This window comes from Uloborus diversus, chromosome 5, assembly GCF_026930045.1.
Source record: "Uloborus diversus isolate 005 chromosome 5, Udiv.v.3.1, whole genome shotgun sequence".
In the NCBI taxonomy this organism is placed as follows: Eukaryota; Metazoa; Arthropoda; class Arachnida; order Araneae; family Uloboridae; genus Uloborus; species Uloborus diversus.
This window is the reverse complement of record NC_072735.1, coordinates 182554516-182579259: the sequence shown is the minus strand read 5'-3', so window position 1 is coordinate 182579259 and position 24744 is coordinate 182554516. Positions and strand designations below refer to the sequence as shown.

Below are 24744 nucleotides of genomic sequence, written 5' to 3'. Positions count from 1 at the left end.
TTCATCAGAAATGAAAGATTTTGTCCACTCTGTTACACATTTAAAAACAATAACAAATTCAAAATTTTCAACTATTTTTTGATTTTTTTTTAAAAATAAACAAATGGAACATATGTTTCATAGAAATAAATAAAATGTCATTGTAAAAGGCACATTTAAGTTTTATTGCTAATTATCTTACTCAAAAATACAAAATTTTAAAAAATCATTTGCAAAAGTTAGATTATTATATGAAACAAACTTGAAAAAAAGATTGAAGTTGGATTATTCTAGTTAGTAATTGTGTAGTTCTATGCAAATTAACCTTTAAATTAAATATTTTTAAAAAATTACAGTCAAATCAGTTAAAATATTCCTGTAACAGAGTGGACACTATTATTGAAGATAGAAGTAATTTCTATGTTTAAGCAGAGAAAATAGATAGACAATGTTTCATTTTTTAAAATTTTGTATTTATTTCAATTTTTCTATAAATTTGTTAAGCTAAGCTTTTTGAAAAACATCAATAGCATATGGGACTTGTTTACTATTTCCATAAATATTGTCCACTATGTTTCACAAGAAGTGTAACAGAATGGACAAGTAACAGAGTGGACAAATATAAGTAGTTAATTTTTTTTTCTAAACCTAAACATAAAGTAACAGTTAAAATAGTAATACAAAAGCAAAGAATAACTCTAAAATTACTACTTTATATATGCAATTTATATTTTTGTTTTTAATTTTAATTAGTAAAATTAATGTAACATAGTGGACATTTTGTTACTCAAATTTACTATCAGAGACAAAGAATGAACCTTACCTTGCTTGTTGACTGTTGAATCCACTAAAATTAGCTAAACATAGAGTTTTTACCATCTGGTCATCTCAAAAGTATTGCTAGTTTTTTTTGTAAAAATATTTTTTTATTCTTTAATGACTGTAACAGGGTGGACATTTCAAAATTTGTAAACTGTAGGGACAATTGTAAATTCATGGAATACACCACCAGCTCAGTCATTTCCAGCCGAGGACTGCAGTTTCGTGCTTATTAGCACTCATCAGCCCGGCATAGGAAAGTGACTGAGCTGGAGATGGAAAACCTCTTAAGGAAGCCAAGAGCGTGAAACAAACTGGTAGCTAATACAGGATTAGCAGACCAGACGAGTGACCGAAGCAATGTTTCGGTTCAACTCGAAGATTGAATGCGAGGCAAGGTATATTCAGTAAATTACCACCCATTAGCCAGGGCTAAAGCAGCCATTGCTTTGGTTACTCGTCTGGTCTGCTAATCCTGTATTAGCTACCAGTTTGTTTCGCACTCTTGGTTTCCTTAAGAGATTTTCCATCTCCAGCTGAGTCACTTTCCTATGCCGGGCTGATGAGTGCTAATAAGCACGAAACTGCAGTCCTCGGCTGGAAATGACTGAGCTGGCGGTGTATTCCATGTATTTCTGCTTTAGCCCTGGCTAATGGGCGGTAATTTACTGAATTGTAAATTCCCTGCATTTTCATTTAAAAAAAATATTTTTCTAAAAAAATTGATTGTTTAAATTGTTACAATAAAGGTGTTGCACTATAATTGGAAATTTATTTTGTCATTGCATCTAAGCAATTACTTACTTTTTAACAATCACTGTTTTGAAGCTGGGACATCAAGATTTTGCCTTTTTGACTAACATAATTTTTTTTTTTAAATTCCTGAATCAAAATATTAAAAACAAAAAATACCTCATGATATAAAATTAAAGAAAGGAAATATGATTAATTCATATTAACTATCAAATTTTCTGTAAAAAATCCAAAAGTGCTGGACATGAAATGTACCATTTTCTTCCGAATGACCCATATATGAGGCAGTGAGAAGCAAGGGGATGTAATTGGACATTTTCAAGTTTTGAGTTATACATGTTTAAAGATAAGATCCAAGGTAGACTTTCATTGATTTTTTTTTCTCCAAAAATGCTGTATAGCAGCACTTACCAGGGCTACTAGTACTATCTCTTGCTCCAAGACAGAGAGAGGTTCACCTACCATTTGTACATAGGCGGATTTAGGACTGAGTTCTTGGGGGGGGGGGGGGCAGGATTTTTTTTTTAAAGTAACTTTTTTATTGTCCCCCACTCCCATGTTTTTGTCTGTTTCCTGTGATGCATAAGTCCATTCTTTCCTTTTTTGTGTCGTTTTCATTATAATGTGTGTTTTCATGCTGTCCTTTTTGAATTGACCTTAAGAGAGGGAGCTGGTATCAAGAGAGTGACGCAGGGCTCCCTTTTAAGTGGGAAATAGAGTATCTCAAATTTTAGGGGGTCGGGGGTTTCTCACTTGGACGAAATTTTGTAAAATGGATATAAAATTCTGCAAACTAAAGCCTTATAGAGGTTAATTGGACAGACATAGAAATTGATAACTAGATTACACAGTTGTACAGTATTGTTCAAACTTTGTAAGAAACAGCCATTTTAAGTTTGAAAGAAAAAATAAACTATAGTTTATGTAAATTTATAAACTATAGTTTAATTAAAATTAGTGTAAATTATAAATTAGTGTATATAAAATAATTACAACAACCTTTTTTTAATTATAAGTAGAGTGCAGAAAACGAAAAGGAATGGAGGTAGTGTATAATTTTTTCCCCTGGCTAAACAGATTAAAAATATGCAGTAGAAGTAATTGGAGCCCACTTTGCTTAGGATTTTCAAAGACTTATCTAATTATTTTCAAGGACTCGAGAATAAATAAAATTATTTAACGCACTTCATTTGTACTTTCCAGTCTCTGATATTTTAGTACTTGACTGTAAATTTTTACAGTCCTGTTCTAGCTCTATTAGAAATAGCTATTTTAAATTTAAAAGAAAAAAGAAAACAGATTTCTCATGACAACAACTTTTCTTCTGTTGCAAGTGGGGCAGAAAACGAAGTGGGGGCGGGGTGAGTTTCTCCCCCTTTGCTTTAGGTTCTAATTTGTTAAAATAATCGTCAATTATTATAAGTGTTGCAGCTTAATGTAAAGCTCGTTTAGCCTATATTTTCATTCAAATACTTGCCCAAATGGTTTTCAGTCCAAAATAGTGAATTTAGACACATTTTTAGCACCCCAGTGACAACTGTACTATTTGTATTTTATGTTTCTTTTTTTTTTTTTCCTTTTCTTTTCTCCCATCAGAAAAGGACATTCGCTTTTCTCTCCATTTTCATTGAACTATTCAAAAAAGAAAAAGTCATGATTTTTTTGTTTTAAGATTTTGAAAGATATGTTGTTACTATATAAAGTCTTCCCAAAACTGGGGGGCATTGCCCCCTATGCCCCTCCTATAAATCCACCCATACTCTTCTGAACTATTTAAAAAAGAAATTTTTTTTTTTAAATTTTTGAAAGATGTGTTGTTACTACATAAAGTCCTCCCAAATCTAGGGGGCATTGCCCCCCTCCGCCCCCCATAAATCCGCCCATGCATTTGTACTGGTTACTTCCAAATTTTTAATTTTGCCACTTATATCCCTTTGTTTTTCACTGCCTCATATGTAGTTTTACCTGTTGATTGTTAAAGTTAAGGTAGTGTAAAGTAAGTACAATGCAGTGTAGTTAAATTTAGCGCAATACATTCTAAAAACGCAAAATTAATTTGTAAAATTAAAATCAACTGATTTTGATTGATGATTTTGTTAAAAAATGACTTGACTAAAATCAATGATTTTTTTTATTTAATCACTTGATTTTAAACATGAATTAAATCAAGCTGATTTAAATCAACGAACCCTGCCAAGTGTATGCGAATTTTTCGCATTAACAAAAACAACAAACTTTTCTTTTTTTTCCGGAGAACGGTTTTTGCAAGGGGGTACGGACTCGTAATGCTTTCAAAAAAAACTCTTAAGTTCTACAAAGAAAAAATATTCAAATACATTTCTCTTCTTTCCCCCCTATTTTTAAACTAAACTCTGACTAATCGAAGTACAAAACAAAGCTCAATCCCTTTAAATAGGAGAAATATTTCGTTTCCCAAAAACATGCAAATCACTTATAATTATGCCCAATATGAAAAAACATAACCAAATGAGAAAAAATTTAAAGGTCCAAAAAAAACTGCTCATGTTAAAAAGGAATTTCTTTCTAAAAAAATTATTTCATCACTTACTCGATGTAAACATCAGAACGGTGATCGTTTCCAATTCTATCCATGATGCTAGCTTAAATCCTTCGACGATCGACACATGTGGAAAAAATGTGACACACAACCTTTCTTATCAAAGTTCGGAGCGTGAATACTGAAACTGATGAACTGTCGATCGTCGATCGTCGGCAAGCAAAATGAAAACAAATGTTCTCTGTTGCCAAATCTAGATCTAAAAGCAGAGTAGTGACGTCACTGCTGATGTTTGGAGTATGGAGGGTATTGTAGCTAACGCCCTCTATGATAATCCCATTGTCCGGCGTCCATTTACTAACGCATCGCATTTTGTGACTTAAAAACACTTCTTACATTAAAATAGATGTCGACTAAAAGTTTTTAACTTAGAACTGCTCTAAAAAAATTATATACGATTAATTTTGTAACTTTTTTAAAATCACATACTTATAATGTATATGTAGCCTACGAGGATGCTGTTTGAGGAGCCTGTAATTTCGACCGATTTCGGAAACTGAAACGAGCCCAGAAATATAGTTCAGCTAACGCCGATAGGTAGAGCTGCTGCAGAGGTAATTGTTTGCCTGTTAAAATGCTGTCTTGCTTTCCATTTGAATAGCAAGTAATTGTTAAAATTATTGAAGCTGAAAGGAAATATTGTTGGATACTTTAAAGTTTAACTTTTAAAGTATTTTAATTCAAAAAGGTGCCGCAGAATAATATTTATAATAAGTTTTAAATACAGTGCTTTACGGGGCCATTCATTAATTCCGTAAGGATGATTTTGGCAATTTTTGGCCCCCCTTTCCCCCATGTAAGGGCATGTAAGATTTTTCCAACACCTCCCCCCCCCCTATTCTTATGTAAGATTCTATTTCATTTCTCGAATTTTAGGAACAATAAAATAACGAGTCTTACATCACTGGAATCGTTATTACAATGTCCATTATTTGTAAAACAAATAAAAAATTGCTCATCCTAGTACGAAATACAGTCTGCCAAACCACTAGAACACGCGGTTTTTAATGTAAAATATCGACTTGGAATATATTGCGTAAGGTTTGACACCTCATCCCACCCCAAAGTAAGGGTATGTAGAAATTTTTACAACCCCCCCCCCCTTAATTTTTACAACCCTCGGGATCCTTACGTAATTAATGAATGGCCCCTAAAGGAATGTTTTATCGGACCCGACCGGGTCTGATATTTTTTAATTAGTGCTTAGAATAAAAAACATATTTTAAATCGAATTGCATTATTCCCATGGGCGTAGCCAGAGGGGGCAAGGGAGAGCGGCTGCCCCCTCCTCCTCCACCCTCCGAAATGGGAAGATTGGGCACCGCAGATTGGGCGCCGGTAGGCGCTGAGCACATTGGGCCCAATGTTCCCGGCACCCAATATGCATGGCGCTCAATGTTCCCGGCAACCAAAGTGCTCGACGCCCAAAGTTCCCGGTGTTCAATGTTCCCGGCGCCCAAAATTGACGAAGCCCAATCTTCCCATTTCGTCTTTCGGAGGGTCATTTTCATTTTAGAGAGTTTTCCTATTGTTTGGCGATCCTTATTCTTTGAAAGTGCTTCATAGCAAATTGAGAGGTCTGTAGTATCATTGTACTGTGGACGGATGGGCTTTGTAGCAGCAGGGGTGCCCATCCCCCCCCAAGCTCAATGGCGCAAAATCCCCTCCCCCCCCAAAAAAAAACTTTTCTCGCTTTCGAATAAGGTTAAAGGTAACACTCTTTCGAGTTTCTAATTAGCAGGAAAACTAACGTGGGGAGGGGGGGTTACGCTAACTACTGCCATCTGAACCGAAATATCGTTGGATTGATGACACATCTCACCTCATAAAACTTACAATATGACCCTTGAGTAAAAAAGTTTAGATTTTTTTTTTCAAACGTAAATAAAAAAAAATACAGAGAGTGGATTCACCCTTCTGGTTTGGGATAAAGTCATTACTGGATGTAAGCAAGTTGAACCTTCGGAAGTATAATATTCAGTCAGATAGGGGGGTCGGGGGGTTTCTCCCCCGGAAAAATTTTGAAATTGTAGTTATAGAAACACAATTTTAGACATTAATTGGGAAGGTTTGGTGGCATCGATTGGCACGATTCGGTGGTCCCTCCCCGGTATTTTTTTTTCGAAATTGAAATATCAAAAAAGTACTTGTAGATACTCTACTGTTATGTAAAAGAGGTGGATTCGGGGACTCTCCCCCGAAACGTTTTCCAAATAGTAGTTCATAAAAACGGCGATTTCAGGCTATCTATGGTTAGGGGACAGGCATCTTTCGGAATTTGAAGCTCTACAATCGCACTCGTAGCCGCCCTTCGTGATGTTAAGGAAAGGAGCTTTCGGAAGCACTCCCCAGAAATTTTTTTCGAGATTACAGCCTGAAAACCAAATTTAAGACAATCTTTAATGATTCTGATGAGAGTGGGGGAAGGGAGAGGGGCGCTCCACTTAAATGTTCCACTTAAATGCTGTTGATTAAGAAACGCAATTTTGATAGATCTTTGGTAATGTTAGTGGAAGGAGAAGTTCGGTGGCATTCCCCCGGCAATTTTTCGAAATTGAAACTCCAAAAAGGCAATTGCAGATAGTCTTTGATCCTGTTAAGAAGAGGGAAGGTTCAGGGGCTCTCCCTATAAATTTTTCAAAATTGCAGTTCTGGAAACTTAGTTTTAGATTACTCTTAATGGCAAAGAGGGCGTTTTTTGAGCGTTACAGTGGAGGAGCTCAACTGGAAGTTTACCGAAATTGCAGTCGCATATCCAAAAAAGATGAGTCACACACAAATTCACTGTAACAGATATTTTTCGGAAATCCTCAAAATTGATTCAGCTATTCAGCACACATCGAAATTCAGAACTCGAAAATTTTCCCGAATCTAATACTTCCTTTTATAACATATCAGACAGAGAAGAAAATAAAAATGATTTTAGAAAAATAATTAAAATACCTGAAGAACAAAACGATCTACTTCCAACAGTGAAACCTAACGTCATTGAAAGTTTTATAAAAATCATGTAATGATAAATTGAAAGAACAGTCAATTTGAAAATGGTAGAAAAAACGAGAGTAAAGTGAAATGAAAAATTCTACATAAACTTAAGCTACTTTATGGAGTGGGGGTGCTAGCACCAGGTAGCTATTAGCTCTTGGACTAGTTCTAAATTCTCATTAACTGTTCGATCCGGTGATGGTGCTGCCATCTATCGGTATATAAAATAATGGAGGCAAGGCACTCAGTATGCAGTCCTCGACATAAATACAGTTGAAGTCAGTTGTGACTCTGAATAGGAATAGGAATACTTTATGGAGAAAGTGCGTTAATTTTCAAGTGATGGGCTAAAAAATATTTTACAGTGAAACCTGTATAAGTTGACCACTTGCGGTGCACTACTTTAGTGGTCAACTTAAACAGGTGGTCAACTTATAAAGGTTGAATTATATGATATAGATCTGATTCTGTGCCCGAAAATAGCGGTCAACTTAGACTGGTGGTCAACTTAACAGGTTTTACCGTATTCGAAAACTTCAAAATTAGTTTCAAACGATTGTTTTGGTGCAAATGAATCCATGAAAGGCTAGAGCATAGTGGTAAAAATTCTTACGAACAATAAATAAGTAACAGGGGGGAAAACAATTTAAAAACTTTATTTTTTAGTCATTTTTGACCTCTTTCTCATCATTGTTACACGTATTTCTCATACAAAACTGTGTTACTTCCAGAAAATCTATATAAATAAAACAAAGAATATATGTGCATATATCTATGCATGTTTCCCATACAAATCGAGTTTATGTCGGATCTCGACCAAATTTGACAGGGACATACTTGGGCATCCGAGAAGGAACGTAGAGGGATTTTCAAGCGGCAAAGAAGCATGGATGTAAAGAAGTACCGAACAGTTCCAATTTTAGTTTTAGGACCTTAAATGGCATTAAAAGACTCTTTCTACCCGAAATAATTATCCGATCGGTTCGATTTTAGTCTCATTTGAAAGCCCGCAAAAATACCTCTGAAGTAGATCTCTTGGATTTCAAAACCATCAATAAGGCCGTAAAGTCAACAGGAGAAAAGTTGTACGCATTTTTAGGTAAAGGAACACCAAAATAAAATCGGAAACTTATTGTCTACTGCGAGCTCAATTTTAACTATCGTCAATAAAATCACTGAAAAGAAAGATCTATTGCCATTTTTTTCTTGACTGTGAACAAATGAAATTCTTGCTTTTGTTTTGAGGCTTTTCCTGTAATCGGGGGATTTAAAATTTTTCCTTTTTGGTTATTTTTCCGCGATCTGTCGGGAAATTTTTCAGATATATATATATATATCTTTTTTTTTTTCAAGCCTGATTAGTAAACACACATCACTTGACTTACTTTTTATTTTCGAGGTAAATCTTGCAAAGCCGGGTGACGCAGCTAGTTTATAATATACTAAAAAGAAATCAAATCGTCTGATCCTGATTTGCAACGGACACTCCATCTCGTCTTTGATGATCCCTTTACTGAAAAATAGACACGGCTAATAAATTTTGGAATGAGTACGTCACAAATGTAATATTTATGCATGTAGGGGAGGGTGGCCCAAAGCGGGCAGGTTTTCGAATAACGCTCAAAAATTGTAGTTTTTGAATTTTAATTGCAACAATTTCGGTTTTATTTCCTAGCAGGGTTCTAGAATTTAAAAAAAAAGTGATTTTTATATTACTTAAAACCCATTATTTATTTATTATCAAACTTAACAAATATGTGAAAAACCCGCTTTGAACCTACCGTTGAGACCAAAGTGGGTAAGCTTAAGTAATTGTGGTTTGGTACATTTTCCAATCAAATATGAAGTTATAAATGATTAAAATAGTTGACTAGCTATCTGCCATTATGTAAAAAAAATAAATAAAACAGTTGTACCTATCCAATTTAAAGTCAGTACATTTGTTTATAAAACATAAAGAAATAACTGAGTTAATTAATAGACTAATTAATTGCTAACCTAAAGAATAACTTTTTAAAGTTATACTTATCCTATTGAAAGAGAAAATCTAAGTCAGCACATGAGTCATGAAATTTTAAATAAATATATGATTAAATCCTATACCCGCTTTGCCCGACCCGCTTTGCCCAAAGGCACGTTTTTTATTTCAATAATTATAACCTTAAATTAATAATTGAAAAAAAAACGGAATGACCATCGTAGTTTAATAACTATGTAGTTTTAATAACTAAACGAGCTGATGTGTGCATCACATGACTTCCTTTTACTCCAATTTCATGTCATTTCCCCATTATTCGCTATTTTAATGTGATTCAATATTTATTCTCTAAATATCACCAACAATGGCCAAATTGAAACCAAAAAAAAAAAAAAAAAAACTCCGCTAAATTTGTCGCCAAGTTGGCGACAAAACTTGGCGACCAAAAGACTGGCGATATATCGCCAAGTGTCCGCCAAATTATAACGCCACTTGAGTTTACATCGAAATTAACAATGATTTCCCCCCAAAAAGGTGCAAAAGACCCCCTTAGGAACATCCGAAAGCAACCAAAAGGGGAGGTGCACAACTAGACCCCACTACGAGTCTATGTACCAAATTTCAACTTTCTAGGACATACCATTTTTGAGTTATGCGAGATACATACGCACATACGCACATACATACAGACGTCACGAGAAAAGTCGTTGTAATTACCTCGGTGATGGTCAAAATGGATATTTCGCGTGTCTATACATTCTTAGGCACTTTTCCGCATGTGGTCGAATCGAAAAAAAAACTCAACATTCATTTGGGGGTGAGCAAAATGGAAATTAAGGGCGATTTTTGAGTGAAAATTTTTTCGCGAATACAATACTTCCTTTTTTGTAAAAGGAAGTAAAAACCGAATGACCATCGTAGTTTTTGTAGGTGGATAGTGTCAGAATATTGACAATAAAAAATAAGCTGGTCTTCGACTAATCCACAAGTTACGAAACTTCATTTTTTTTTTTTTTTTTAATTTTAAGCCTGGTTGTGCCATGGCGCTTGCGAACTGATAACTCGGCGGTGTTCGGGTAAATACGACATACGTATTCGTCGCCGCTAACACACCATGGGAGGAGGGGGGGGAGCATACGAAGGCCTACCCACTTTGGGACCTCCCTCCCCTATTTCTTGTTGAATAAGTTTAAATATTTTTTTCCTTCTAAAAATCAAAAATTTCGTGTTCTAAAAAAAAATTTCTGGAAAAAAAAATCCCCCCCCCCCCCCAAAATTTTGATGGCGCAACATGCGCCATAATCCCTCCCTGTGGACACCTCTGTGTAGCAGCTAGGTCCGGATCTACGTACCCGCAGTGCGGTGAGACTTACGCCACTAAAACGGCCAATGCCAGTGGCATAGAAATCCAGTAACCAATTAGAGGCGCAGCTGATTTTTCGCAGGGGGCTCAAAATTTCCGGGCCTGTGTAAAATAAGACTGAGAACCTTCTAAAATCACCATCCCCCCCCCCCAGAACAGAGGTGCGGTCTGCGCCAGAAACTCCCGTCAAAACCATGTCTTATTTTTTTCAGCACAGAATTGAGCTCTCTTAAGGTCAGAATATTTTAATCAGAGTCATATTTTAAGCACTTTTTTTAAAGCATGTTTATTTTATTTTTCCAGATAACTTTGTTGAAGGATTTCCTTTTTGCTCCAAAACAGATGTTTAAATTTCATTTTATCAACTTCTTCATATTTAATTAAACAATGCAATTATCAGTCAATCACTTAGGGAAGAGTAGGACCCTGGCTTTAAGAAAGGAATTTAGCAGAGAGATTTTGTAATTGCTTTTCGACTTTCACCACCCCCAACGGAACTGACCTGATAGCTAAAATATTCACTTTTTAGTAAGAATCCATGCCAATTACATTTAATGTGACTAAAATACTCAGTTGAAATCATCTATAAGCGCTTTAAAAAAGAAAAAAAAAAACCTTACCCAAATCAGAGCATTAGAGCCAAATTATCAATAAATTGAGAAATTAAAGCAAACGTCAATCAATCATTTTTTTGAAATTTCATTTTTTTTAAATAAATATTTTCTAATTTAAAGGTGGTGGTGGCGGTCTAGGAAGATTGGGCGCCGGGAACATTGGGCGCTGAGAACATTGGGTGCCAAGCACTTTGGGCGCCAAGCATATTGGGTGCCGAGAACATTGGGCCCAATCTGCTCGGCTCCTAAAATGCTCGTTGCCCAATGTTCCCGGCGCCCAATTGACGGCACCCGATCTTCCTAGACCGCCTAAAGAGAGGTTATTAGCGCAGACTGCCCCATTGATCTTTTATTTATATTTTTTTTTTCAGAGGAGGGAGGTGAGTAATTTTTGAAGGAACCTATGAACTCCTTCCTCCCACTGTGGGCACTCCTTACATATCTCACACTGTCTAAAAAATCATAACCAAGGGCTTGAAGAGTAGGATTCTGATAAAAAGATACACGACCTTGAGAGAGATCATTTCTGGGTGGAAGGAAGATAGGAGTGCCACGATGGGGACTCCTGGCAGAAACTACGCCATTGGTATTATAGAAGGGGGGGGGAGGTTAAAAGTTTTAAGAACTTACTTCGGGGGAGGAGAAGTCTTGGAAACGGGGCGTGCTTTATTAGCATTTGAGGGTGTGTACCTTCATTTTTGGGATATATTTCTACTTGGGTGAGCAGGGGGAGGGGCAGGGGTGGGGTTTTCCATTCAAATTGATAGGGAGTAGAGGGGTTTCGTTTTCATTTTGGGGAGTCTTTTTATTGGGGCTGGGGGGCGCGCTCTATAGCATTCGAAGGGTGTGATACGTTGCCCATTCACCCAAGAACGATGACGCAACCCTTCTATTGCAAGGAGTCTCCCCCCCCCCCAAAGTGACTACATGAAACGATATCAAAAAATTCTTTAATTGGTCCCCCCTCCCCGAAATTTTCGATGTTGCACTCTGTGCTACACCTCCCCCCTATTCTCAATGCCATCCCTGAGAGAAATGACTATCTGAAAAAGCATAAGTAAGTGCTTGTATTTTATGGCTCTGGTAAAAAGATGTATGACCTTGAGAGAATTCATTTCAGCTTCAAAAAAAAAACAGGACATAAAGACTCAAGGCCGGGCGAGGGGTGGGGGAGTCCTGGTAAAAACAGTCAATGAGATCAAATCATGTGCGTGAGATCAAAATAAACATTTCAATGTTGTCTGCACCAGGACATCTCCCCTCCCCTGCCCGTCTGTTTCTTTCTGCATTTAAATGAATTGTCATACATATTTTTACCAGTCATACAATACAGCCACTTATGCTTCTTCTGGTTGTTATATATGTCAGGGTATCCACAAAGGGGAGGGAGAGGCATAACGTAGCCTGAACTATCAAAAATTTAACGTGGGGGGGGGGAAGAGGAGTAAAAAAGGTTTGTAGTCCCATTTTGTTAAATCTCATGATTGTAAAAAATATATCTTACACAATGTATTTCAGGATAGCAACAAGTACTTTTTTTAAAAAAAAAATTATACTATTTCGGCTTTGAATGTGTTCTTTCATTTTGCATTGTATTGGAGTAGGAATTAGAGGCAAGATGAAATAAATAAATGTACATTTTCTTTATATTACATATTAAAATTATTTGCAAACTAGCAGCACCCGACCGGCGATGCTGAGAATTTAAAGGAAGTCCGTTGAATAAAAAAAGTTCACGCCCCCTTCCCTTTCTGATGTGATTGTGAAATTATCATTTTTCTTCAACTAAAATGCGTACTCGTCTTTTCAAAAAAAAAAACAATTAAAGTCTCTTTGAAATTTAAAACTACTCGCTAAAACACATTTAAAAAAAAAAAAAAAAAAAAAAAAAAAACAGCAGCTTTAAAACTCAAAATAATCATTCAACTGCATAGTTCATCGCTTAACACACCAAGCAACCACTCTGCCGCAACCCTGCCCTTTTGCGAGTGAAGCGTTGTTTTTTTTTTTTTTTTTTTGCAATTTGAAATGTTTTACCAAATAAACAATACTATAGTAAAAATGTTATAAAGAGCAATCTCGATTGAATAATACGACAAATCAAATCATTTAATTAGATAACAAAATATTTTCAACTATAAGAACAAAACCAAACGTTGAAGAAATAAGAAAAACAAAACCTAATAGGAAAACCCTACAAAATCAAATTATGTATCTTAATATCGAAAAAAAACAAAAAAAAAAACACGCATTCAAAAAATCAGTTCGGTGACTACAACAGTCCCACAATAGCGCCGCCGGTCACGCGTCTGAGCAGCGCGGCATGGTTCTTCACAGCTATTGACACTGTCGGCCAGCGTCTTCTCGATGAGTTAACTTACCTTGCCATCTAACCGGAATTCATAGAACTAAACTTGCCCAGCCCTCTATTAGGAATTTATAGACCAAAACAATTAATCAAACATATAATTTGCAATTAAAAATAGTTCGGTCAATCTGATTCCAAAGAAAATGGCATAAGCTTTCGTCAATAAACAGACTATTCATCACAAAAAGAATTTTTCAAGTCGAACCAGTAGTTCCTGAGATTAGTGCGTTCTAACGAACAAACTCTTCAGCTTTATATTAGTAGATTATTATATTGCTCGATAAAATGTTTTAAAAAAATGGCAACCTGGTTTGGTGCAATATTTAAATATAAATCGAAGTTAAACTGCTTCTTGAAAAAGGTCATGTGGAACTTATGGTCTGACCGGAACGTATATCACTTTTGAAGGCTGCTTGATCTCCTCGCACTAACGTGACTCAAAGGATTATATTTTTCATTTCCAGGTGTTAAGGGAGATTAACCTGAGTTGTTTAGATGCTTGTGAGTTGAAAATTTGAAAAAGGATGCACGTGATTGTGAGAGATCTACTAATAAGTTTGACGCTCCAAAACACGTGTTTACTCGTCAGAGCATATTGTTACCCTCGCTAAAAGCGTCATCTAGTGAACACGTTTCTCAAGCAACAGCAGATCCTCGTAGGGCACGCAACAACCGTTGCCACATCGCGCGTAAGGAGGCAAAAAGAGGCTAATCTAAGCAGTAAATAATGGCCTTTGACAGATAAAAATTATGGAATCCATTAATGAAACAACAAAATGTAGAAAGATTCGAAATATACTTGAAAATAAGCTCAAATATTCATTTCTGTTTCTAACTTATATTGTATACTGTGGCAACATATATATCAAGGACTATGTCAAGGGCGTATTGGATTTGTTATGATTTTGATCTGTCAACCGGGGGAGGCGGAGGATAAAAAGGGTCTGCATCATGTCGGTCAAAAAGATGCGGAGTGTTTACAAAGAAGTGATAGGCACTTTAACTCCGAAGTATATCATTGAAAACAATGTAAGAAATTTGGAATTTCTTCAAACAAGCGGTTGAAGTGTTTGCAGAAGAGCATGTTGCATCCATAATGTTATTTTAGTTGCAGAGCGGAAACGCGTTATCTTAGTTTTCTTCATTGATTTTTGTGATATTCAATAGTCAGCTCGTATAACATGATGAAACATATATTTTTATTTAAATTCAGCGCAAATTTCTTTATTGTGTGTTTGTTTTGTGTGAAAAAAAAGTATTTTATTCTAACCTTGTGTCATGTTAATAGAATTTGTTTTAGATCACGCAATGTTGAGTTTATAAAACTACTAAACTAAGGCAATGATGAATGAAAGTGTTAGGTATGGTTAAAAATTAAGATTTACTGCGACGAAAAATGTTTTTTTATTAAGCTTTAAACTTTCAAACGCTCATTTTGTCTTGTATTGAACTTATTGAGAAAAAATACTTGAAACCAGGGCTTAATTTCTAACAAAAGATGTGCAGGAACCCTATAGTCTCCACATTTCTTTTTCAAGTATAAATTGCCTGAATTGCCAAGTGTAATTGCCTTAAATGTTAAAATTTGCCTAAAATTGAAGTAAGTGCAACAACTTTGCGCTCCTGAGAGCTTCTGTGCAAAATATGCTCTACTTGAAATTATTTTGCTGTTACATGCTAAAAAATTGTTTTTGTTTTACATGTACTGAAACTCAGTGGTGGCCCTAGCTAGCCTTTTGGTGCCTTGTGCAACAGAAGTTTATGAGGCCCTTGTATAGAATGCTATACTGATAGCTCCACATGATTCGAATGTGCCTCAGGGCCCCTAGAAGCATAGAGCCCTATCCAATCTTGCAGTTTACACATACCTACTGCCACCACTGTTAAACTTGTTCTATTTGAAATTCTGTTGTCAATTTTTAGTTATTTTTAACATAAAACTAAGTTTGTTGTTTCATAAAATATGGATTATATTTCATTTCCTCTCTTTCAGACTGATTTGCCTCCGCTGACAAGGTATTCTGTTTTGATTGAAGTGAAAGCATGCTCACTTTCGGAAGTCGATGTGAAGGTAAAGTTATTAATACTCAAAAAAGTTGCAATATTTTTTAACATTGCAAGAACTAAAGTTGCTAAACGTAGAATCAACGACATTAAAAAAGATCATGTTTACCAAATATTTAAGACATTGTCGTGAGATTTAAAAAAAAAAAAACCCTTTTAAACGCAAAAAAAAAAAAAAAAAAGTGAGGGTATGGATGTAAGGACATTCAACAAAAGCCAAGTCTGTAATATTTTACGAACAGGCATGCTTTTTTTATTGTTGTTGATTCTATTTTTCTTTTTTATCTGAAATTCATTTTTTTGTTCCTTTGAAAAACTAATAGTTTAATGGTTGTTTATTATTGTAAACAAAGGAAGGAGGTGTCCATTATGAACATTAATAGACATTGCAGATAGTTTATGTAGTTTTGAATATAGTTAAATTAACATTTGATTTCTGCATAAGCTATGCACTTCAGCAACGTCAAATACTCTTTCTTTGTTCATAGTACCTAGAGATATTGCATTTCAGAAGAAAAAAGACATTCTTTGTTCTTAGGAAGGAAGAATGATTTTAAATGGAACCTTACATATATATACAGTAGAAGACCGTTATAAGGCTGACCTATATAACTCAATTCTCTATAAACCGCACAACTTTTCAGAAGTAAACAATAGGTTTTGAAGTTTAAAAAGTCCCTCTGTTTTGCTTTGCAAACATAAAAATAGTTAGGCAAATTAAATTTTGAAAGTTTTTCATCTTTCCATCTTAATTCAAAGCTTTTAAATTGAAAATTAGTACTCATAGGGAACAGAAAATACCACATGGCTCTTGAAAATGCAACTGTTATGCAAACCATGAAGCTAGCAGAAGTGTAAGATAATACACTTTCTTTTGTGAAACATATTTATTTGTGAATAAATAATTGTAATATTGGTGCTTTAATACTCATTGCAGATAAAACTCATTCTGAAGTGCTAATATATAGATATATTCTGAATATTAGTTTTAAAATTTGTAAAATGATCTATATAATGCAAAAACCTGTATAACGCAAAAGCTCTGGTCCCAAGGTGTGCATTACAACGGTCTTCTACTGTATATATATATATATATATATATATATATATATATATGTCAGTAAGTACCATGGGATCTGGACCTTTGGGCTGGATGATGCATCACAAAAAAGCGGTGTACATCCTACATCATTAAACAGGTTTAGAATTTTTCTCTAAACCTATGCATCAATTACGCACTGACTGTAAATCCAAGCATCAATGCACAAACATTGGTCTATGATCATTGCCATTTGTCTTAAAGCGCTGTGGAAGCAGGGGCGCCACAATGGGAGGTCACTGTGACCTACCAACGATGTTCTTTGTCAACAATTTTTTTTGACATTTCGATAAATTTGGAGACTGCACTGTGGTATTGTTTTTTTTTTTATTTAATTTGATAATTTTGATGTTTAATGTGTCTTCTCATTAGATGCATGTTTGTTTTCATTCTTGCATTCTACCATTGAGTAAAATTTGGAGTATCACCTTCAATTTTCCCAATATGTGCAGGAAATGCAACTTCGTTCATCTTTTAACGGAAAATAAATTGATGAGCCAAGTTTGTCATATAATCAATCACCATAACAAAGAAGCAGAAAAAAAAAGAAATAAAGAAAGCAATGCTTAATTGCAAAATAGCAACAATGATTGCATGCAGAAATTTTGGTTCTTTGAGTTACCCCTTTTTAAATGCAAGCAGATGAGATTGCTTCTATAAACACACATCTTTTTGCATTGAAAAAACAGGTTCCCTATAATCTCAAAACACATGTCTGTAATATATATTTCTATCTTGCACCTTCAACGTTAGCTCTTTTTTTTTTCCGGCCATTTCTAGCTGGTGCTAGTCTGTTTGTAGTAGTTCCCTTTTTTTCCCTTCTCTTGAATATATTTTGTTTAATTTAAGCAAAAGGAGTTATAAGGGGCATTCCAAGGTATTTTTGACATTTATGTAGAGTCCGTAACGTGACCTTTTTTGCCATAACTTTTTAATTTACTGTTTGATTAGCATATTTTATTTTGATCTTTTCCTACCAACACACCAGCTCAAATTAAAATAATTTGCAAATCGAAGGGTAAATTAAAAAGTTATGCCAAAAAAAGGTCATGTTACGGACTCTACATAATGTCCAAAGCACCGTGGAATGCCCCATAAGTAATGTTCTCTTAAAAAAAAAACATCATGATATAATGTAACATTGTGATGTAAGATCGTCGATGCATCACAATGTAGAAATTTGTACAGCCGCCCAGCCCTACTGCACTCTCCCTGAAATGAGTTAAAAAATTCAAAAAATGAAGATGTCATTTTTTTTTTAAACTTCCAAATTATAATAATTCCAATATTCCATAAATAAACTCAAACATGAGAACATACAAATTTCATTGGAATTCATTCTGCAAAACAAAATCTTGGCTCTGCTACTGATGCTGGATCAAGAAGGGAGCCAACCAGAGATCTTGTCCTGGTCAGCAAATTGACCCTGTTTGTGTGGGTTTTTTGTTGAAGGGCGCTATAACGATGATTAAGGGTCACATTTTTAAGTCTTGCCCCGGCACAGAAAATCGAAGGTCCGGTACCGATTCCAGTTTATCTGGCATTGAACGGTCAACAATGAGTAACATACTTGTGTCTGTGGCTTGTTTGGGGTTGGCCCATGTGTATTTTCTACTGCAATCTAAAATTCTAGCTGAAAATAATTTATAACATACAGAGATAGCACAACTCAGAGGGGAGAGGTTATGTGTGTGCACACCTAGAAAAATTATTTGAAACAATACTTCTGGAGGTTATATCCACACCCAGCTATCCTTACTCTGATGCAATTCTTATACCCGACCCCTTAAAATAAAAAAATAAAAAACTGGGGTCTTATCCAAAGTTTTAATAAGCTAATAAGTAAGATAGGCAATATCAAATAAATGTTACTTTCAGCATTATGGGTGAATTAGTAAAAAAATAATAATAAATAAGTAATAAAAAAAAATCTAAACTAGATTGCAGATTACGGCAGACAAGTGCTTCAGGGTTACAAGGAGTCCCTTTTTCAATTACAAATATTGGAGCTTATAAATGAATGTACATCCTACAAAAGTAAAGTGCCAGATAAGCAAGCAGCTTAAAAAGTAAAAATAGCAGATTAACCCAACACTAATGAGGGAAATATAAACTAATAAAGAACAAACGCAAGAGCTTTCGAACAGGTACGCAGCAAGAGAGAGAAAGAATTTGATTGAAGGAAGATTTACCTACAAAGCTAAAACAAAAAAGACAATTTCATTTCGGAAGACACTCTTAGGATATTTTGGAACAAGTTAAATATAAATATGTTTGCTATACACAGTTACCTTGAACCAACTTACCACTTACCAGTCTTGCATAATATAGATGAAAGCGCGAACAGTGTTTGCAGAAAAATTTTGGCTCTGCAGAATTTTTTTTCAAACTGCTAACATTAATAAAAATATAAAAATATCTTTTTAAGGTAATTTTTAAAAATATCCCAATTTATTTCTCTTAAAACCTTTCTTCAAAAGCTTTTAAAAAGCACATGTGTGAAAAAAATAATGGTTTTGGCAGTTTTCTTCAGTTGGTGAAAAATAAACTATATGTTATTGTAAAAAAAAAAAAAAAATAAATAAAATAAAGTACTTTTTTTGTTTCTTTCATATTAGAATATAAATTTAATTCTTTATTCAAGGGTGAGCTAGGCAAAATAATTACTTGCAGAAAATTTTCCAGTTAGGATTTGTGTTCGCAGAAAGCTTTTCATTTTATCCAAGTCTGCCACTTACTAACAACTTAACACTATCGTTTTGTGGCAAAACGTCTCTGAATCGCCAAAACATTTGCAGAACATGGCACAAAACACAGCTGTGTCATGACATGGATGATGTGCATACCAATGTTTATGACTCTTAAGACTTCAAAGTAACTGTATACAACAAACGCTCACCCATAACTGGGATAACGTCGGAAATAAAAGGGTGCACGCCCACTTTTGAACCATTCCGTACTTGATAAGCATAAAATCCCGATGTTGCATTAAACGTATGGTATCAAATTAGTTGTGATGTAGTACTTATTGTCCTTATTTTGCAGTTGATGCAGCTTGTCAGTCGAGACTCATCTCCTACTAATTACAGTGTGGGAAAAGACATCTCAGGCATCGTTCGGGAAGTCGGAAATGCCGTGAGTACGCTAAAGCCGGGAGATGAAGTTGTGGGTATGTTATTGTTTACATAAGGAACCTTACTTAATAAATAAGTATGTACAGTGGACTCTCTATCTGAACACTCTCTAATGTGAATACCCAGATATTCTGAACACATTCTAATGGTCGTGGGGTCAGTCAGTCTCCCTCTTTAATGAACACCCCCATAATCTAAAGGCTTTTGTTCGGTCCCATGAGTGTTCGAAATACAGAGAGTCTTCTATCTTTATTAATAATAAAGCTGAAAGTCTCTCTGTCTCAGGGTTGGCAAAAACCCGGGTTTTTTTAAAAAAGCCCATGGAGCCAGGGTTTTTTGGGTTTTTTTAAATAAAACCCAAAAAAACCCAACTAAAGCTGGTTTTTTTAAAATAAATGTGGGTTTTTTTTTGTCTTTTTGTAGGGAAAATGTGGGGTACTTGTAGCATATTGTAGCTAAGTATATGGACAAAGCGCAAAAATTGTCTTGGGGTAAAAAAAAGCTGGAAAACTAGTTAAAATTCAGCGTTTTCTGAAGAAAAGTATAAAAGACGACAAAACCCAAGAATGGTGAAGTTTCAGATTTTTTAGTTTCCATGATTACCAAGAGTTACGGCAAAGTTGCTTCTCGAGTGATAAAATCTATTGTTCGTTTGTTCGTTTTTAATTAATACTTTTTTTTGCATTTTACTTTATTGCATTTCATTTTGTTATGCAAAACTACTGTAGACCCTCAAGTAGTTTAAATCCCTTTTTACTGAATTCCAGCTTAATCAAGACATTTCTTTGAACTTTATGTTGCCTGTTTTTCTATTTTTGTGTACAGAGTAAGAAATATTAAACTTTTTCATAAGATAATGAAAATACTGTACATCCTAATCTGTTTTCTGTCTGACTGTTTGAGAAACCTGTTGAGTTCTGAAGAATATACCTTGTTTATTCGGGATTTGTGACGTGTTGGTTTACAGAAAATAATTCACCTGAAAGCCTTTTAGCTAGAGTAGTTTCCTCTGTACAATCTACAAATATTGAGAAAATCAGATGTGACAGGACTAAGTCAAGATAATTTGAGTTATTTATTGACCAGTCAATGAAGAAAGTTAAATATATTTATTTAAAATCTTTGAAGTATTTTTTTTTTAATGCCGCCAAGAGTTAAGAAATACTATTAAAGTTCAAAATTCGTTTTTTTTTTGTCCATTGTCTGTGGTAAAGAACAAATAAAAAATAAGTTGTAATTGTGAAAGTATTTAAATTAATCAATTTTTTTAAAAACTTCTCAGAAAATTTTAAAAAACCCAAAAGTGGGCTAAATAATGGGTTTTTTTAAATGGGTTTTTTCAAAAAAACCCATTGGGTCCAACCCAATTGGGTCCAATCCGGCCAACCCTGCTCTGTCTTGATATCTGGATGTTCGGAGGATGTCTGGATCTGTGTTACGCGCATAGTGCCTAGACCGTTCGGCCGATTTTCATGAAATTTGGCATGAAGTTAGTTTGTAGTATGAGGGTGTGCACCTTGAAGCGATTTTTCGAAAATTCGATGTGGTTCTTTTTCTATTCCAATTTTAAGAACAAAACTATCATAAGATGGACGAGTAAATTACGAAATTACCATAACGTGGAACCATAACATAAGCACAAGCCAATTGGCAAGATACGAAATTATCGTAACGTGGAACCGTAACATGGGTACAAGCCAATTGGCAAGAAAATTCACCATACATTATTTGTAAATATACAGGCGAACCAAAAGACCTTTTGCCATGGGAAGGTTACAGCAAGTTTTTCATTTTTCATTGTTTCTATATTTTTGTGATTTATTGTACTTTAGCTTTGTTGTACAGGCTTGCTTATTTGGTTTCCGCTGAAAATAAAGCATGGAAAAAACGTCAAATTCCAATGTTTCCTTATTGTTGGTATTGAATGCGAAATGCGTTTGTTCAAATGTCTCAAAATCTCATTTCTGCAGGTACTGCTGTTTACTTGCTCATGATAGAAAACTTGATCTATGACATTATTATGGCAAGACAGTAAAGTATAAATATCAAATAATGGTGGTAAATAAATCATCTCATGATTGATTTATAATTAGGCGTTTGTCCACAAATTATATCATGCTTTGAAGGGGATTCACGACATTGTGACAAGGAGGTGGGAGGGGGGTTATGAAAAGTGTGACATTACGCATTTTTGAAGTGAAACTTTTTATGCAAGGGCTTTGAAATTCTGATCCTCAACCTTTTTGTGTGACAGAAGTGACGTTGTTTTTTTATTGTTGCCAAAAACAAGGAAAAATAATAGTGATTTTAAAGTTAGTTTTGTTTATAAATTTAACAAATTAATTTCAAGATCAAGTAAAGGGAAGCATGTATTAGTGGATTTGTCCATTTTGAACTTTTCAAATAATGCAAGTTTTTGAGATTTCTTTGAAGTCAAGTTATCTCTTTAAAAGTGTGATCCACATTAAAATGAACAATTTTGTTGTGAATATGCTTATGTCAGGCACAGAAAGAACAAGAGCGTGGGGTGAGAGAAAACGTACGGATGAAGTGACAGTTCGGAATGCAAAAAAAGAAAAGATAAAAGTTTCAACTCTATCATGTCTTTACAATGCAGTTTCTTTTGTAACAGTATATTTATGTAACAGTATATTTATGTTGAGTGACAATGGAAGGAGAGGGGTAAGATGAAGTGTGAGACTTTGAAAAATAGGGGAGGGAGGTAAAATATGATGAAAAAAGTGTGACATCATTTTTGGATAGCCCCTTATTAAAAAATGTCATCAAATTTATTCTAGCTGTAGCTTAATTTCTCAAAGACTAATCGTGCAAAACTAACTTTATCCAAAAATTTGTTGTTGCTGAATTTCTTTTATTTTTATGTATATTTTTGTAGAAATTAAGATATTTAATTTCTTTTTTTGTCATAGGAATAATTCCTCTTGATTATGGTTTCTCTGGTTGTGCAGAATATGTCGTGCTTCATGAATTTGATATCAGTAAGTAAACCTTCAAATGAGAAAACTGAACACTTTTTTTTTACTGTGATTCACAAAATTCAATTAGATCTTATAAACTTTTGAGTATGAATTTGTGTTTTAAAATTAATGGAAAATAGTACTCCCATATTCTGAGAGTGTTTATTCTTACTTTTTAATGGTTCCGTTACAGTAATTTAATCAGCCAATTGATCAACATCGTTCTGTTTAGAACCTCAAAATTAAGTTAGATGATGTCAGATCTTCTTGAAAATTCCACTATAGTTGAACAACTTTCTGTGATTAATTTTTTTTTATTGCTGAAGTTGAAAAACCAGCAAATGTGTACAGGCATCCCTAAATAATATTTTTAAAAGATGGAATTTCATTTTTGTTTGATACATTCTGTTAATGTTTGATAACTCTAATATGTTTTTATTTTGTTTTTATGAAATTTGGTTTCGATATAACACGGTACATATCCTTTGATTTACATTACTTCTAAGTCTCATATAACCTGGTTTTGATACAACACGATACATATTGACATGATTTTTACTATGTGCATGATTAATTAGAATAAAAAATGAGTTAAAAAGTTATTTTTAAAAAAGTCTCGTATAACACAGTTTTGATATTACACAGAACGAATTAACCATGTATAAGAGGAACGCCTGTACTCTTAAATTGCTTAAGAGAATGGTAGAAGTTTTTTGACAGTGAAATTTTTGCAAATGAGCCGAACAGTTAGTTCAAAAGTGGTCGAGAGTCGGTGTCTGATGAACATGGCTCCGGCCGATCCATTGAAGTTTCAATTTCCTCACTTCAAACTCAAATTGTAGCGTACAATTAATGGTCAATACTACTCAGATATGCTTTCAAAGAAGGTGAAGCCAGTCATGAGAGAAATGTCTTTAATCTCTAATGAGGAGGTGTTATTCTCTAGAGAGACAACACACAGTGCCAGATTAAGACATGGGCACCACAAGCCCAAGGCACCAAAAGTTGCAGGGCACCAAATCTGTTGCTTTCATTTTAAAAAAAGGAGATATTTCATGTTGCACAAAAGCAAAATGCAAATATTAAATCTTTAAAAAAAAAATGTTTCTAAATTTTTTTTTTTTCAAATTTCAAGTGAAGGCAATTGACTCCGACACCAAGACTACGAGTTCTTTGCAGCCTGTATAAAAAGCTTGGGACAGTTTGATAAGGATTTTATTAAAAAGTTGAAAAAGTTTTTTTTGTAGTTCTTCTTCTGTTCAGTTTATCTCTTAAGTTATTGAATGACTCTCGTATATAACACAATTCTCTACAAACTACACAACCTTTCAGATGTGAGCAATAATTCATGCAGTTAAAAAAAAACCTGTTTCTGCATTTGAAACATTACAGCATTCTTTGGCAAAGTTAAATTTTAAAGCTGTTTCTCATCTTTCTACCTTAATTTAAAGGTGTTAAATTTGATGTAAGTAAGTAAACCTTTAATTGAGAAAACTCTGAACACTCTTTTTACTGTGATTCACAAAAGTAGATCTGATCTTATAACTTTTGAGTATGTGAACTTAGTTTGAAAATTAATGGAGAATGGTACTCCTATTTTCTGAGATAGTATTTATTCTTTCTTTTTAATGGTTCTGTTGCTGTAATTTAGGGCAACTTTGAACCAGATACAGTAGAATATACCTTTAATCCACCAATCTACGAAGATCATTCAATAATCAAAGAGAAATTGGTGTGAGGAAGAGACTGTTGGTAGTTCAAGTTTGATACATTTGTTCTCAGTAAAAAATAATGCCAGATTGTCTTTGAAAATGCAACTAATTATGCAAACCATTAAGTGCTGGTTAATGCTTCATTATGAAGACAATTCATTTGTGAATGATAATTAAAATTGCCTTATCTGAATCTTAAGGGGACGGTGGACCTTAAAAGCTTTTTCTTTTGCTTATTAATTTTGAAATGTGAAACTGGGTATTAAAGTTAGTAAGTTTATTAGCATGCAAAATATCAAGCAAAAAAATGCAACAAAATA

The 24744-nt window shown here is 34.4% G+C and overlaps 1 protein-coding gene across 1 annotated transcript in view; it reads left to right on the top strand.

The window, feature by feature from the left end:
* The first annotated feature begins 14365 nt into the window (after window positions 1-14365).
* LOC129222371 (quinone oxidoreductase-like protein 1) overlaps window positions 14366-24744 on the top strand; it is a 28597-nt gene continuing 18218 nt past the window's right edge. Inside the window, exons 1-4 of the mRNA XM_054856866.1 lie at window positions 14366-14466; window positions 15431-15508; window positions 19646-19769; window positions 22665-22733. Of these exons, the coding sequence (XP_054712841.1) occupies window positions 14389-14466; window positions 15431-15508; window positions 19646-19769; window positions 22665-22733 (349 nt within the window). The 5' untranslated portion in view covers window positions 14366-14388. The remainder of the gene's footprint in view (window positions 14467-15430; window positions 15509-19645; window positions 19770-22664; window positions 22734-24744) is intronic.